Source organism: Ceratotherium simum, chromosome 8 (genome assembly GCF_057802395.1).
Source record: "Ceratotherium simum simum isolate JZ-2026a chromosome 8, ASM5780239v1, whole genome shotgun sequence".
Classification (NCBI taxonomy): Eukaryota; Metazoa; Chordata; class Mammalia; order Perissodactyla; family Rhinocerotidae; genus Ceratotherium; species Ceratotherium simum.
In genome coordinates this window covers 8,001,136-8,017,226 of record NC_141907.1, presented here as the reverse complement: position 1 = coordinate 8,017,226, position 16,091 = coordinate 8,001,136, and the positions used below count along the sequence as shown (strand labels likewise).

At 44.4% G+C, this 16,091-nt stretch overlaps 1 protein-coding gene across 1 annotated transcript in view; it reads left to right on the top strand.

The window, feature by feature from the left end:
- The window catches only part of CLNK (cytokine dependent hematopoietic cell linker), a 114,295-nt gene that overhangs the window by 30,364 nt on the left and 67,840 nt on the right, over nucleotides 1–16,091 (top strand). Inside the window, exons 2-3 of the mRNA XM_087434742.1 lie at nucleotides 1,377–1,448; nucleotides 11,154–11,182. Coding sequence (XP_087290868.1) covers nucleotides 1,377–1,448; nucleotides 11,154–11,182 — 101 coding nt within the window. The remainder of the gene's footprint in view (nucleotides 1–1,376; nucleotides 1,449–11,153; nucleotides 11,183–16,091) is intronic.

The following is a 16,091-nucleotide window of genomic DNA, read 5'->3' as shown; positions in this document are numbered from 1 at the left end:
AACAATGAAATAAGGCAATAATGCAATAATTTTGAAATTGTGAAATAATGCCATCAGTGTTGGCGTTACATAGTGACAAAATATATCCAAACAACTCACTAAATGTTTTATTCATCCTGTTCCAGTCTATAGGCTACACGCAAATCCTAGATGGAGAGAGAGTCTTAAGTCCCCACGAGGCATTTCTTGGAGCACTTTATTCTTGCACGTACACTGAGGCCTGCCGTGGGCCAGCCACTGACCCAGGCCCTGGGGATGCAAAGCCTGGCAACCGCTGCCTTCATGGAGATGGTAGTTTAGCCAGCTTAACAGACATGAATACAAGTGCAGAGAAAAGACAATTACAACTCAGACAAGTGCCATGAAGGAGCCAGTCTCTCTGTTGGGAAGATTTCTCTGAGGAAGTGACACTTGAGCTGAACTCAGAGCGTGAGTTCCAGTGAAGGAGAAGAAGGTCGACAGGGGTTTGAGAAAAGGGAACAGTATCTGAAAGAGCCCTGGGCAGAGAGGAGAGAACGTCCAAGGGCCAAGAGGAAGCAAGTTTGGCCCACATGGAGAGGGCAGAGGGCAGTGAGGTCAGAGGAGCTGACCAGGGAGCTGTAGAGTTTCCAGAGGAAAGTGTCATCAGTGAGTGTCTGATAATGCTCACGAAATGCCTGCAAGAGAAAGGAAAGCATGTTAAACTTAGCTAATTAGATGAACTAGGGATACATAACAGTGATGGTTTATGATAGTGAATGCCTTTCTGAATTTGAACAAATTAACTCAATTTAAAATAATTTAATCTCTTCATAGAAAATGCCATAGCAAAGTGCCTAAAGTATATAGGAGAGTTCAATAAATATTATTTGAATTCGAGTTGCTATTGCTAAATAATCTGCCTTCCGACACCGGACGATGTCTGCTAGTTTGGGGTCAAATTCCACCAACAGAGGAAAACATCTAAAACATTCCTTGGCCCATGAGCACTATCCTTTTGACAGCCTTCCATCAAGCATGTGGTGAAGGTATGATGCTCCTCCTCCTACAGAGCAACCTCACGGAGACTCACAGAGCTTAAGGAGTGTCCCCAGTGACCCTGCTAATAGCGGGAGATCGACACATGTCCTCATCCTGACTGGGGCACTTCCCTCACCCCATGCTACAACCCCTCGTAAAATAAAGCTCTTACATTAAAAAATGTTTTAAGGTAATTAAATTACTTTAAACACGGATTTTTCTTAACCCCAATGGAAATGCTGAGAGATTTGGAATTGTGAGACGTTAATTACTGAAATCTGACTGGGTGAATGTTTCTAGGAATGAATGCACTTAATTAATTTTTTCCCCTGGCTTCTTACTATTTCCTGACTATAATCTATTTTCTTTCATCCCAGGGGCAATAGAAAGACAACAAATGAAGGATCCAGTGATTTAAACTTCCAGAACTTCCCTCTGCTGAAAAATAGGTCAGAATATTTACTTGTTTATTAATAGAGGAGTGAAATTTTTGATTCTGTGGCAAATAAGCTGACCACCTCACTCAAACGCACACACACACACACAATGTTAGCGTGATAGAATTATATTGCTGTCGGTGATCTTAGAAGTTATGTGGAGACCAGTCTCCAGAAGGAGAAGAGATTTGATGTGGGTTGAACAACCAGCACGGGCGTGACGCAGGTATATAGATTGAGAAGCCCCCAGGTGTCCACAGCATTTCAGACCAGAGCTATTTCTCCCACCCACCCAAGTCTCTAAACAGCCCAAGAGACAACCACTGAGAGGGAAGTTTCCATTCTTCAGTGGTGAATGATTTAAATGATGGATCATGGATGGATCAGGCCACGAGTCCACGGCCAGGGCTCACAAGCAAGGAGACTAGAGGGAGCCATGTGCCTACATGGTTTCTTTTCTTTGTCCTTCAGTTGAGCAAAACATTTACTGAGCAATTGTGGCACTAGGATTTGCACAGGCTACTGAAAATGCAGAGATGAAGACAAAATCCTATCTTCTTAAGGCCAAGTCTTAAAGCTCAGAGTGGGGGTAATGGGACGAAATGACTGACTAGAGATTGATCCTGAAGTCAATCAAATCCAGCCCTGCCATTGACCAGCAGTCTGATCCTGGGCAACACCCTGGTGCTCAGAGGGCTTGCAGGTCTCCTGCGGCCAGCCAGAACTCCCTCACCATGCCCTGCCCAAGCAGTCTCTGCTCTTGTAGGCATCCGAGGGTCCCCGAGTGTTACACCAATCCTTGCATCTTAGTGTACTTCAACTCAAGTCAGTCACCACCGTCCAGCTCCTACTATGTGCCAGGCACAAGAAGCATTCTTGGGATGCTAAGATGTGGTTTAAGAAATATTTTCCCTATGCAGAGTGAATGAATGCCTGTAAAACAGACGGTTTGAAATATTTTCAAGACCACGTTAAGCAAAGGGAAATTTGTGGCTGTTCTCAGACTTCTTCAATGTTTACCTTAAATACATTTGAATAATGCATTTTAAGACAGTTTTTATTATTTCTTGACAATAGCAGGAGATGGGAGATGGAAGGGTTAGAAGCCTTCCTTCAAATGGAGATGGTTGCAGCAATTATGTACATCAAAGTAATATTTACAGTTACATTTGAAAAAAAGAGAGAGAAAGGAGTTATTTTTTCTGAAGCAAATTATTTCAGGATGTGTCATAGCATGCTCAAGATATATTAAAAAGAGCAACAGATGATGTTTCTGCAACCTGTTCCAAACCATTTATAAATCCAAATTTTAAAAAAAGCCCATATACATACAAATCTTTGTACCACTGCATATTTTATAAAGAAAGTATTATATGCATATAAATTAGTATTTGAGATATATAAATCAAATCAAAATGCTTGAAAACTACATATTTGGGTCTACTATCTTACTTTAATAACTATTAAACTTATATATTCATTCTCTGTACAAATTATGGTTACCAGTATTTGATGATGATGATGATGAAGGTAAGGAAGGTGCTGGAGATGGGCAGGCTGTGAATACAGCGAGCCTGTTGGGGCTGGATTTAAATCTCAGGCGACCTGCTGACTAGCTGAGCAACCTCCCTCAGACAAGCCCATTTCCATTTCAGCACCTCATGTAGGTTAGAAATGGTGTTTGGAAAATAATGAGTAGGCTGTCTTGTCTATCACTGATCCCTGTACCTAATGCAGTTCCTGTGTTTGGGGAATAAATGAATGACCTCTGTAGCGTGCCTGGGACATAGAGGTTCTCAATAAATAACAAAGACTGACAGTCACTGAGTGCTCACCATGTGCTAGGCGCTGTTTTAAGAGCTTAAAGGTGGCATCTCACTGGATGCTAACAATCATGCTGTTAGTCTCCTTTTTATAGGAGAGAAGGATGCAGGGCGGAGAGGGTAAATAATTTCCCCAAGGCTGAATAGCTGGTTGTGGTATATAAATGGTAGAAGTTTCAATATTATTGCTAATATCTGAAACAGGCCTGGCACTCCATGCCACTGTCCTCACTACTGCCATCCCTTAGTTAGGTGTAGGAGTCAGCCCTCCAGACAGGCACAGAGGGCTATCCACCCCCAACTCAAACATGCATGGACCTCCTGGTGACTTACAAACTAGAATGTGAAGCTAAGTGCTGGGGCCCCACCCAGACGGTGTGGCCCAGGGGACTATCCAAAAGAAACACAGGATCACATCTGCCTCCATTACCCATGACCTGTCTACGCTATTGATATGAATGTGTCCTAGGACTTTCCATGGAATTCATCTGGCTAAATTCCCAATGCCCTCTTCTATTCTGTACCATTTCCACATGTAGGTAGAAACAGAAACATACCGATTGATGCTTTCCAGTCGAGTCCAAACTCAAATCAATAGTTGAACACCTGACATGCACCACACACCATGAAAGGAACTTTGGCATTTAATCCTCATGATAATGCTCTGAAGTCGGTATTATTATTCCCATTTTACAGATGAAGAAAGAGAGCCTGAGAGAGGTTACACGTTTTGGTCACAGAGCTAGTAACTGGTAACAGCTGGATTTAGATTCAGAGTCTAACTTCCAATTGAGTGCCATTTCTGGATTCTAGGTTATCACAACTTTCTTCTGTATCAGTCTGTACATGTGAATTTCGTTTTCTGTTCCTATGAGTCTCCAATCTGCTTGTGTCAAGACTCTCTGCTAGGAAGGGGCATGTGCATTACACTCCCAAGAAGAACAGCCATATCCACAATAACGCAGCCTCATAGCAGCAGCTCTAAGTGTGGTCCCTGGACCAGCAGCATCAGCATTACCTGGGAGCTTCTTAGAAATGCAGACTCTCAGGCCCCACCTTAGACCTGCTGAATCAGAAACTCAAGCATTGAAGGCCAGGCTTTCAACCTGTGTTTAAACAAGCACTCCCGGTGGTTCTCGTTCAAGTTTGAGCATCATTACCAAGAGTGCATGATTTGGAGCTGGCTGGCAGAAGAGGCCTCTGGGCTCAGTGCTCACTCTGCCCCTACCCACTAAGTCACAGTAAGCGGGATGAAAGGAAGAAGATCTAAGATAGGGACCAGGTGCGAGAGGATAGGAGGGAGGTGGGAGAGAACATTCTCCCCACTTGGGAAAAGTCACTGCATTGGGCACTGGGAAAATCAGAGATGAAGACACAGCCCCTTCCATCCAGATGCTCAGTCTATGGCAAGGGGAAACGTAAAAAGAACGAATAACAGACCATAAGACACTGTGCCCCACGTGGTGAGAGAAGCAGATGCAGGCCCTATGGGAGCACTAAGAGACACTATGGGAGACTAAGAGCTTGCCTAAGCCCACATTCTAGCAAGTCACAGAGCAAGTCTTCACATTCCAAGGGCAAGTCGCTTTCCTTTCCCATTCCTGACAGTGCTGTTATTAATGGTGTTGCTCACACTTTCCACATTCAGATCCTTCCTAGTTCATCATCTTATTGACTATCAATTTTTCCCTTCTGCCGCTATCACCTGCAGCAACAGTTAATTCCAAGGGGACGAGGTGCAGGTGGCTGTAATTTCTCAAGGCCCATGCGGCCAGTTGTCATCCTTCAGGAGGCGACTGCCCTGCTCTATTCTGTGCACTAGGAGGCCCCCTCCTGGACCTTCCTGGCCACACATGCCTGCCGCCCCAGGAGAGGAGATGGGCAACCACTACTGCTTGTCTGCTCTTGACCTCTCTGTTTTTGCCCCACCTGTTCTCCAGCTGCCCTGGGAATCCAGGCACTGAGAGATCCATAAGAACCACTTCTCCTCCCTCTGGCCCTCCTCACTGCGCAGAAAGTGGAGTGTCCTCCAGAAAAACCTCACAAGCTGAGAGCTTTATGAAGGGTCCAAAGGGCCTTCACAGAGGATGCACAAAATATAGTGGGGTGTCACGCCAGCTTTCCTATGGTCGTCCACAAGGAGCTCCTACATAGTAGATGCTCAATAAACATTACCGAAGTCGAGGGAGAAGAGGGCAGGGAGGAGAGAGAATGAAGTCAGGACCCGCTAGGATACACTGGGATGCTGTCAGCTTGTACCATTCCCAGTGCCTGGCATGTACTAGAAACTCAAATAGGTGATAAAAGAAAATTTTAACAGAGGGAGAAGGATGCAGGAGGAAGAGACAGAAGACAGAACACATAGAGGCGAGTCAGAGAGAGGGTGGAGGGGATTGGGGACTCAGGAGTTGCTCTGCCCACTGGAGCTAAACTAGGCATGGCAATGATCCTGCTCTGCTGTCTCATGTGTCTGCCCTACAACCCATCAAAATGCCAGATATGTTTGTTCTCATCTTTTAATATTTGTCAGGGAAATAGCTAGCTTACATGAAAGGAATTATTGCTTACAAGAGATGCTTTCTGTCCTCAAAGAACTTAAAATCTAGTTGAGGAAAGAAAATTTAAAAACACAGGTAAGGTTTAACAATATGAGACTTAAATAAGAAATTAATAATTATAGGAGGTCTTTTGGGTCCGGCCCGGTGGCATAGCAGTGAAGTTCGCGCACTCCCCTTCAGCAGCACAAGGGTTCGCAGGTTCAGATCCCCAGCGCAGACTTACACATCACTTATCAAGCCATGCTGTGGCAGGTGGCCCACATATAAAGTAGAGGAAGATGGGCATGGATGTTCGCCCAGGGCCAATCTTCCTCAGCCAAAAGAGGAGGGTGGGCAACAGATGTTAGTTCAGAGCTAATCTTCCTCAAAAAATAATAATAATAATAACTATATGCTGTCTTTTAATTATTCTAAGTACATTATTAGAGCAAGAACTGCTGTAGGAGCTCAGGGAAGGGATAGAAGGGCAGGGCAGGATCCTGAGGAGTTGGGAGTGGAGCCTCCCCAGTCAAGATGGTCTTGGCAGGTATAGCTTTTTACAGTGCTGAATGGTACCAAACACTTTCAGCATTTTTCCCAGGACCCCTCCCACACACCCCAATTTTTTTTTGTAAAAATAAGATAAAAAAGAGGAGGATTCTTGAAACTAATCAAGGATTCCTTTAACAGAGAATGAACCCATTTATTCGCTTATTAAGTATGAGCCTTGACCTGATGTACCTTGGCGTGAATTTCAACTGCCTCAAAGTACTATGGGGTTGGGAGATGTTCTCCAATCTCAGATCCATAATGAAAACGTAGCTCTTATTCCTGTGGGGATTTATGTGGGTGTGTGAACACATGAGGAACGGGTTCCTACTATGTGCTGGACACTCTACCGGGCCTTGCTGGGAGAGGATGGGCCCGTGCATAGACCCAGGCTTGGTCTCCAACGTGTCTCGGCTGTCCGACCCTTGGGACGCCCCTCTTATCTATGCTTCCCTGTGCCCGTGTGCATAGCATTCACTGACTCATCCATTCACTCATTCATGCTAATTCAAGATCACATTTTTGTGTACGAGCCATGTTCTAGGCACTGTATTATGTACCTGATCTCCCTTTAGGAGTGGGGGTCCTGGTGTAGGAAGTTTGAGAAATCGAGTCGTACTCTGTTCTGGTTATATGAACATGCGTTCCATTGGATAGGTGTCAGACGATCAGAGTGGGGCTTTGGTGGCTACATGGGGAGCAAGGAAAACATTCACTGTCGAGGCCCTTACTACCTCTTACTTAGACTCTTATATCCCAGTCCTTCCCTCTCCAATCCATTGTATATTCTCCCACATTACTCTTCTGAGATAGAGCTCTGAGCATCCTTTATCCACTGCTTTGCCAAGCTCCACACTCCTGGAGGTTGACACAGTCCTTCTAGCTTACAGGTTCCCTGCTCTCTGAGCACATGGTGAGTTTCCAAACCTTAGCTCCCACAGCTCCCTGATGCAAACCCACCCCCTCGCTCCCAGTGGTGGAGAGGAAGGACGGTGGGCCCTGCCATCAGGCAGGCTGGGTGTGAAATATGACACCATTGACTCCCCCAAGGGGCTAACCTGGGCTTCAGTCAATCCATCTGCAAAATGAAAGGGCTAGTTCATGGCCCCATTTGGTGCTAACATTCCATAATAGCCCTAAAATTGAGATAAAGGAACTGTCCACCAAGAAGTGCCAGGAAGTTTGTGTGAAATGACTTATGTAAAGTGCACAGTTACCAACACAGTGTAGACATTCAAACAGAGGGAGGGGGAGAATGAGTTTAGAACTTTAGATCCTTCTCCATCTAGAGTACACTAAAAATGAATTTAGTAATGTTTAAAAATATCAATTGTCTTCCAAAAAGTAGAGAATTTTACTCTAAAGTAATCTTTTAATTTCAGGGGCAGAACTTAGAGTGAGATGTGGAGTTGAGCCAGTTAATCTTAGAGGTTTGGGAGAGGGAGGGGGCTGGCAGGGTGAAATCACCCCGACCATTACCCAAGGGTTTTACTGCTGCATGCTGGACCAGCAGTGGGTGCCTGGGGAGATCCAGAGGGGACCACACACATCACACTCTAGGGGTCGATGAGGATTAGTCTCCATGCCAGGAGCTTGACCCTGGAGACAGGACCAAGTCCCGTCTCTGTGGGACCGGAATAACACACCATCCAAACTCTGTTCCCATGGATAAGCAGAACGCAAGTGCACCCTGCCTACTTTGTCAGATCCAGTTCTCCCAGGCAGCAAGGGGGGAGGAGGAGTTTAATTTAATACTCTTAAAAAATTAAAAGTTATTAAACGTATTAAATTATTAAAAAGTATTAAAAATTAAAAATCATTCAGAAATTAAAATTTTTTATTTGTAATGAGCCTTAAATATTGGAAACCACAAACCTCCGGAGGTCAGCCTTGCTCATTTCATATTGCGTGAACTCCCCCGCCACAATGCGGACACCTGTCTTACAAGCTGGAAATATAGAGGAAGACCTGCTGCACTCAGGCCCAGATGTGGAATGCAGCAGGGGGTGGGAAGAGCAGAGGGATGGCTGCCAAGCTCTAACACCATCCAGCTGTGGCCAGTTCACACGTGGCCGTGTTATTGATGCTGTTGACGAAAGGAAGCCGGGTGCATCCTTGTAATTCCCTGGCGAGAGGCAGCTTGCTAACACACGGGCCTTGCTTGAGCACAGAGAGAACACATCATATCTCCACAAAGTTTGCTAGCAGCATCTTTCATTAATCACCCTGGCCTGTCAAGCTGCAAAGACTGTTAATGCAGGAGACTTTTCAGATAGCTCGTCAGCTGCTGGTGTCAAAACAATGTCCATGCTCCAGCCACACACAACTGTGGAGTCCAGGAGGCCTCCCCACACCCCGTTCTTCCCAGGCCCTCAGCGGCAGGTTCTGGCCTTCCTCTTCTCCCTCCCCCTTTGTGGGCTCAGCTGGAATAACAACACCATTCCCTGCTTTGCTGATGCTTCCTCTGCTAATTCATTTGGCTTGCACTGACGCACACACAGAGAGCCCTGGGGTGCATAATCCCAGAGGATATGACATATGAATGAGCACCGTCGCTTTGGGGCCCTACCAAGAGGGAGGGTGGATCAGATAAGCCACTTTCAGACAGGCTTGACAATTGGGAGGAAGCTCCCAGATGCAGACAGCTCGGAGGTGTAAGTTGCTGCTATCGCTGGTAAATAATAAGGGATTTAGCGTTGGACAAATCTCGGCTCTGCTAATTGCTTGCTGGGCCACTTTAGGCAAGTCACTTAACTCTTTGAAGCTTTATTTGCATCTGCAAAGTGGGGAAAGCCCCCCAACCAGAGTGGAGCCTCCCTCAGGGCCCAAACAGGCACTTCTCCCTTCAGCCCCACTCTTTTTGGGTGTCCAAAGACCCCAGTTCTGCCTCTAAGAGTCTGACACAGGAACAATGAATTGGACAACATTATCTCCAATGTACTTTCTAGCGTTAAAGTCTTTGAGTCTAAAAACCAGGTCAGGCCAAGGTCAGAAGAAGAACAGAATCCTAATCTAAAACCTAAATTTCTTTCTAGGATCCTGGAAAGAGTGTGCCTTGTATTCAGAATCCCTGGGCGCAGGCTGGCCTCCTGCCTGCCCTGGGTGTGCTGCCTTCTGCCCATGGCCTGGCTTGCCACACTTACACCAAGCCCACTGTACACAGTCACGGAAACGTATCATTTCCATTTCATGTGTCATGGGTCGCAAGTCTGGGGACCCTTTTGAGGCCTTAATCAAAGACCAAGATGTCAGGGAAGAGGCTGTATGTTCAAAGTGTCAAGAGAGTGCTCTCAGGACCCACATAAATGATCTGCTCCTTTCTGGCTGACTTACTGTTAATTTCTGCAGAATCTTGGGCAACTTGAAAGGGCACCAAGAGCTAACCACAAGGGTTCCGAGACGCAGCTGCACGACGCCTCCAGAGCATGGCTCGCTGCTGCCTACAGGCGAGGGCCGGGGGATGCAGCGAGGAATCAGGGGTCTCACAGGCTGGTGTCAAATCCCTTACTCTCTGTGGGACGGGGCAAGTGGTGGGGCCCTCTGAATCCCCCGTTTCCTTGTCTGTAACCTTGGGACAATAACAGCTACCCCTCAGGCTCATTTTGAGTATGAAAATGGGCAGAGGGCAACAGGGTGAGCTGGAAGTTGGACCCATGGGCTATGGTGTCCAGGTTACTATCATCTCCTGGCTTAACTATTCTGTGCCCAGTGTCCCAGCCACCAGCGAGGCCTCATAAATATTTACACTCGGCTGTGTTGCGATGCTCAATTAATTGCTCCTGTGACGCACTTTGAGAGCCTCGGAGGAAAGGTGCTATGCACGAGGGCCGGGGATTATTAAAGGCACAAACAAGTCAGCTGGCAGAAGTAGCGTCCTTCAGAGCTTTCCATCGCCCCAGGGCTTTTCAGATCAGTGTCCAAAATCTAGGGAAAGGTGCTTCCACAAGCACACTGTCCACGGGTGAAATGTCCTGGCTCTACAAAGACCTTGCTGGAAAATGGACACAGACGTGTACAGATAACTTACCACAAAAGAAATACAGATGGCCCAAGGCCATTTGGAAAAAAAAAAGGAAAATTCCATCTCTCTAGTCATCAAGGAAGTGAAACAGGTAAAACAAAGAATCAAATGCCAATGCCAAGGAGGCAAAGTTGTTGTAAAGTATGGATTTAATGGTGGCGAGATAACAGTGCGATGGTCACTTCTCGCTCCGTGGGTTAGAATATAAATTGACACAACCCATCCTGAAGGCCACTGAGGGATGTGCCACGAGGGCCTTAGAAGACCCACATCACCCGACCCCTTCACTGGATGGTGCTGTCTCCCCATGGAAATATTCAGCGGTTAGATTAAAAATGCATGCATGGATGCACATTACAACATTATTTGCAATAGTAAAATCTAACAAGAACCTAAACGCTCCCTCCAAAAATCATACAGCCAACACATATTACATTTTTGAATAACAGTTAAAGATACATAATGTATTTTTAACATCAGGATCCTATACATTGTTATTTTTATGTATCTCTATATTTAAATGTATGCATACATCCTCATACGCACATGCACATATGTACAGGAGATTCGCCAGAACATTACCTGTGGTGTTATTTTCTTCTACCTGCGTTTTTCTATTTTCCATATTCTCTATAATGAGATGTTACTTTAGGTCTAGAACAACACAAACACCAAAAAATCATTCCATAGGTTGGTCTATGCAATGGCCTTCGACGACTGCCTGCTCCCCGGGGGAGGTCTGGAGCCGTCTGCAGCTGACACTTACCTTGTCTCTTCTCTGCCCTAGGTCATGGCCTCGAGTCACCAGTGCCACAGGTGAGTGGGGGCCCTCAGTCACCTAAGCAGTGGGAATGCCAGCATGGGTCCCTTAGACTCGTCTTTCCATTCTTTCGTGTTTTTTCTTCAATAAAACTATTGGCCTGTTCGAAACAACATTAGCAACCTATGGTCTTTCCCTCTGGTTGCTCCCAGGGTATGGCCTGCTCTGTGACTTCTATAAGCTCCAGAAGCTAGCAGAGCAGGTGGGAATCCTGGGTCTCCACTTATTAGCCATGTAGCCTGGGAGGAAGCGCAGATTCCCCGGGGCCTGAGTTCCTTTGTCTGTAAAACGGGGATAAGTTGACCTAAGTGCCAGGATTGTGGCTACTCACGAGTGTTCGTTCAACCAAACTCTATGTAAGGAGTTCCCCCCAAAATATGTGTTGAGTGGGCAAATGGATCAGAAACCACATTTTATGCTTCTCTTGCATCTCTTTTCAGAGCCTAGTTTCTGGTACTAGGCACTTAATAGGAGCCTGTTCAAGTTTGACTAAAACTGTGTACTATTCATCTTGGAGCATTATTATTTCAAAGAAAATCCCATAGAATTTCCCTAGAAAGCTAGTAGCTAGAAATGATGACTACAATGAGACAGAAAAAAAGAAATAGACAAGAGGAAGTGTGCGAAGAAGTGATAGAATCATGGGGAGTGATGCAATCAGCAAATGAATTCAAAAGGCTCATGATGGCGCATGATGGAGCATATGACCTGCACTCAGCATGTCCCACACAGCAGCAAGGAGAACTGGGAGAAAGTAAAATCAAAATTGCAAGTGTGAATATAAATAAGAAATGAGCACCCAGCTCTAATGCCTCTTACAGAACTTGTGTTGATTAAGCTTCCCAGTCAGGTCCTAACAAGGGTTGAGTTCTCTCAAGGTAGATGCTTCCCAACTATACTGGAGTCTTTGGTCTCAAATACACCTCCCTCCACCTGCTTGGTGCCTCTCAGCCCTTCCCACCACGCACTTAGAGTCCTGGGCGGACTGTAGAAAGTTCTAAAGGCGATGGTGCTTGGAAGTGAAGTTGCCAATCTGATGTGGCAGTTGGTGAATTATAAACCTGTACTCCTCTCCCTTAAACTTTGCTCTCCACCTGCATTAATGTAGAGAAAAAACTGACAGGTGAGTATTCCATTTCATTAACGACATTTCAGGGACAGAAGCAGGGAAAAGAAAACAAATCAAAAAAAGTCTATTGAGATACAGCTGCCCAGGCCTGCCCATACGCACTCAAATCTGTACCCTGCCAAAAATACCTAGCAGCAAACCACAGCACTCCAGCCTGTGTGTCCTTGTGAACCACTGCAAGTGTCTATTAAAATATAACAGAACTGATATAATTAGGGACATGCATGACGGTTCACATAAAAGACTGCTCATCACAGTGATATTTATAACATTCCCAGATACTTTGAAGTGTTTGAAATTTTTTACCATGGGATTAGTTGAAAATATGGTGAGGAATCCATATAAGAGAATACAATGTAGTCATTAAAAATAATGATGTGGAAGCATATTTACTGACATGGATATGTTAGAGTATGCTGTTATATGAAAGAACAGGCAAGAAAGCAGTGTGCACAGAGTGTGATCATATGTACATGGACCATATCGTGTGTGTGCTTGTGTGTGTGTGTGTATGAGTGATTTGACTATAATCAAATATTTATGGTGGTTGTCTTGGTATGGGGACTTTGTAGTGATTTTTATTCTCTTCTTTTTTGCTTATCTGTATCTTATAATTTTTCTATAGTAGCATGTATTTTTGTATACTAAAAACAATTTATCAAAAAAAACAAAATACTCCAGGCCTGGAGAAGACAGACTTACATTCAAACTTAGACAATCTGTCAATACCAACACCTTCTGTGAGGCTGATATATAGAAATCAGCACCATGTTTTTCCATTGAATAAATATTCCTTACACTGAATAAGGAACGAAACTGGAGAAGATAGCCCTATTTAGAGAGTAGTTCTGTCTTAAGTCACCATGCACAATAAAAACCCTAATTAAGATGTATGTTGGCTGTTTTCAATTAAACAGATGAGAAATTTCACGTTGTCCAGGAACACTTGTTTTGTTTTGTTTTTGTTTTTCAGTTTTCTAAGGAAAGCGGTCTTGAAGGTTGGTTTTTCCTATTTTTAAAAGAAAAATTAATAAGGATTTTAGGACCAGAGGTTGGAAAGGCAGGTATGGAATACATGAACATCCAATGCCCCCTCCCGGCCATTTCTAGATATTGCAATACCTGCGTTAATTTAGCAGAGACTGGTTCTTCCCAAGATGTCGGGAAATTGGTGGACAGAAACAAATCAAAAAGTTGACAGTTGAATTACTGGGAAAAGGTGTTCACCCAGTTCTCGTAAGCACAAGCCAGGATTTACCTTTAACTAGATAATTCCAATTCAGGTAGTTCTAGGATGGTCTTTTGAGAATCACTGGCTAAACCAAAAAAAAGGAAACTATCAAGATTGTCCCTACCAAGAAGGTGCTGTCAATTCTCTGGACAACAACTGTCTCAGGATATTTGAATACTTTAATTTCAAGAGATCACCCAAGAAATAGGATGGGAGGCAGCTTCTTTACCAGTTACCATTCATTCATTCATCCATTCATTCATTCAACCAGTTTGTGGTAGTTCTTAAGGTAACAGACTATAATCAGCTTTGGGCAAAGATTCAAAAAAATAGAAAATGAAAATGAAAGGTCCTGGGGACTGAGCTAGTCTGAGATTCTAATACCAGGCCTTACAGATGAGGAAATTCAGAACTAGAGAAGGAAGGGAATTTCCAAGGGCCACCTGGTAAGAACAGTAATCCTGTTCTCCAAACGCTCAATAAATGTTTCCCATCTAGCTATTTCTGTGTGTTTGGACTATTTGTGACTTGGAATTTCACATCATAATATTCAGATCAGGAGCCTGTGGTTCAGGGAATAAAACTGAAATGGCCAGAAGAGCTAGATGACAGAGCTGGTAGATGATAGATAGATAGATACATAGATGCATAGATGCATAGATGGACACATAGATTTATAGATAGATACATACATAGATGCATATAGATACATAGATAGATGTGTGTGTGTATACGTATATAATTTACATCTGTCTCTATCTCTGTCTCTTTCTCTCTTTCCCTTCCTTTCCTCCCTCTTCCTTCTCTTCTTCCCCAGTATGTCATATAGTCAAGGCTCATTGGACATCATAAACCTTTACTCAGAGATAGTGAAAATGAAAGTAAGGAAGTTCATTTCTACCTTTCCTTACAGCCACGGATTGATGCCAAACTAAAGATGTTCTAAAGTTTGGAACTTGCAAGGGAAAGGGTGAGGATTATCCTATTTCTCATCATATTGAGATGAAGTTAGATTGATGCCCTCTGTCCCTCAAGACCTTCTAGTTCCTAAAAGACAAAAATTGAGAAAGGTTGCACAGTGTAGAGGAAGAACTTGGGGCTGTACGTGGGGAGCCCAGAATGTGAATACTGGTTTTCTCATGACACAGGTGATACCTAGGACCTGAGAATAAGAGAAAATGGAAAGAAACTAAGTAGTTTGTGGCAGGCGTTTTATAAACTTGCCTAATTTAGCTGTAGGGTACTGATTTTATTATACTCACTGTATAGATTAGGTAAATGAAGCCCAAAAGAAGTTAGAAAACTTGAAAAGAAATCAGTAAAATAGAACTCACATCTATCACAATATGCCTGTTGGTGTTGTGTGCCCAACACTTTTGCCCTCAGTGTTTTCATCTTTAAAATGGGAGGGTCAAGCAGATGATGGTGGTGACTGAATCCCTGAGCCTCACAGCAGGAAGGGACCCCAGCTTGGAGAACTCTCGTGAAGAATGGACAGGTGCATGTCAACAGAGTTGAATGCTGAAAAAGGCACATGTTTTGTTTCAACATGAGCACTAAATAATGAACAAGTTCCTAATATAGATCAGAAAGCAGAGAGTACTAAAGATCTGGATTGAGTGAAAAAGATTTGGTCATAAAGTTGAACTTGAAAAGACATGAAATACAGAACACAGCAATTTGTTAGTAGGGAGCACTAAGCCAAGGAGTTATTTTTTTTTAACTTCCAATAGCTGTCTGGGGTAGATACTATTATCACCATTCTGCAAGTTAATATTAGTTAACCGAGGCTTGTAAGTGATGGAGCTTGCCTGAGGTCACTTGGCCAGAAAGTGACACGGTCAGGATTTGAACCTAGATCTTCGCATTCAGCTTCCATGAAATACGTGTTCACGCGTTTGATCAGAGGCTCTGCTACGTTATTGGTGAACTCCAAAGCAGACCCCCACAAGGAGATAAAACATTAAAGGCTGAAAGACACTTGGAAAAAGAAATCATGGGGGCTTAAACATGACAGATGTTTATTTTCTCCTTATGTAAGTCAAGTCCAGAGGTAAGCGGTCCAGGGCTGTTTGGCAGCTCTGCCCCTCCAAGTCTTCAGAGATCCTGCTCCTCCTGTCTCGCTCCCTCCCTTGCCTCAAACTCATTGCCTAAAATAGCGCTATCTGTGCTCCAGGCAGCACGAGGGAGGAAGGGAAGAAAAAGAAGAGGGCACAACAATTTCTCTTTAGAATGTTTCCTGGAAATTGTGAATTGACTTTCCACCTCTTCCATCCACCAGAACTTGGACTGATGGCCGCGTGTAGCTGCAAGGAAGATTGGGATGTGCAGTAAGTGCTCACTCAAGGTGGCCATGCACCAAGCTAACCATGAGGCCTTCTAGTACCAAGAAGAAAGGGAAAATGGATATGGGGAGATGCACAGCTGTCTCTGCTGGAGAGTACTTAGTGCCGGGTTAGTTGGGATCTGCTGGCCTCTTGCTTTTTGCCAGATATTTATCAGTCCAGCTGGCGGCCTCTGGAGTTGGAGCCAACCCTCACCCTCA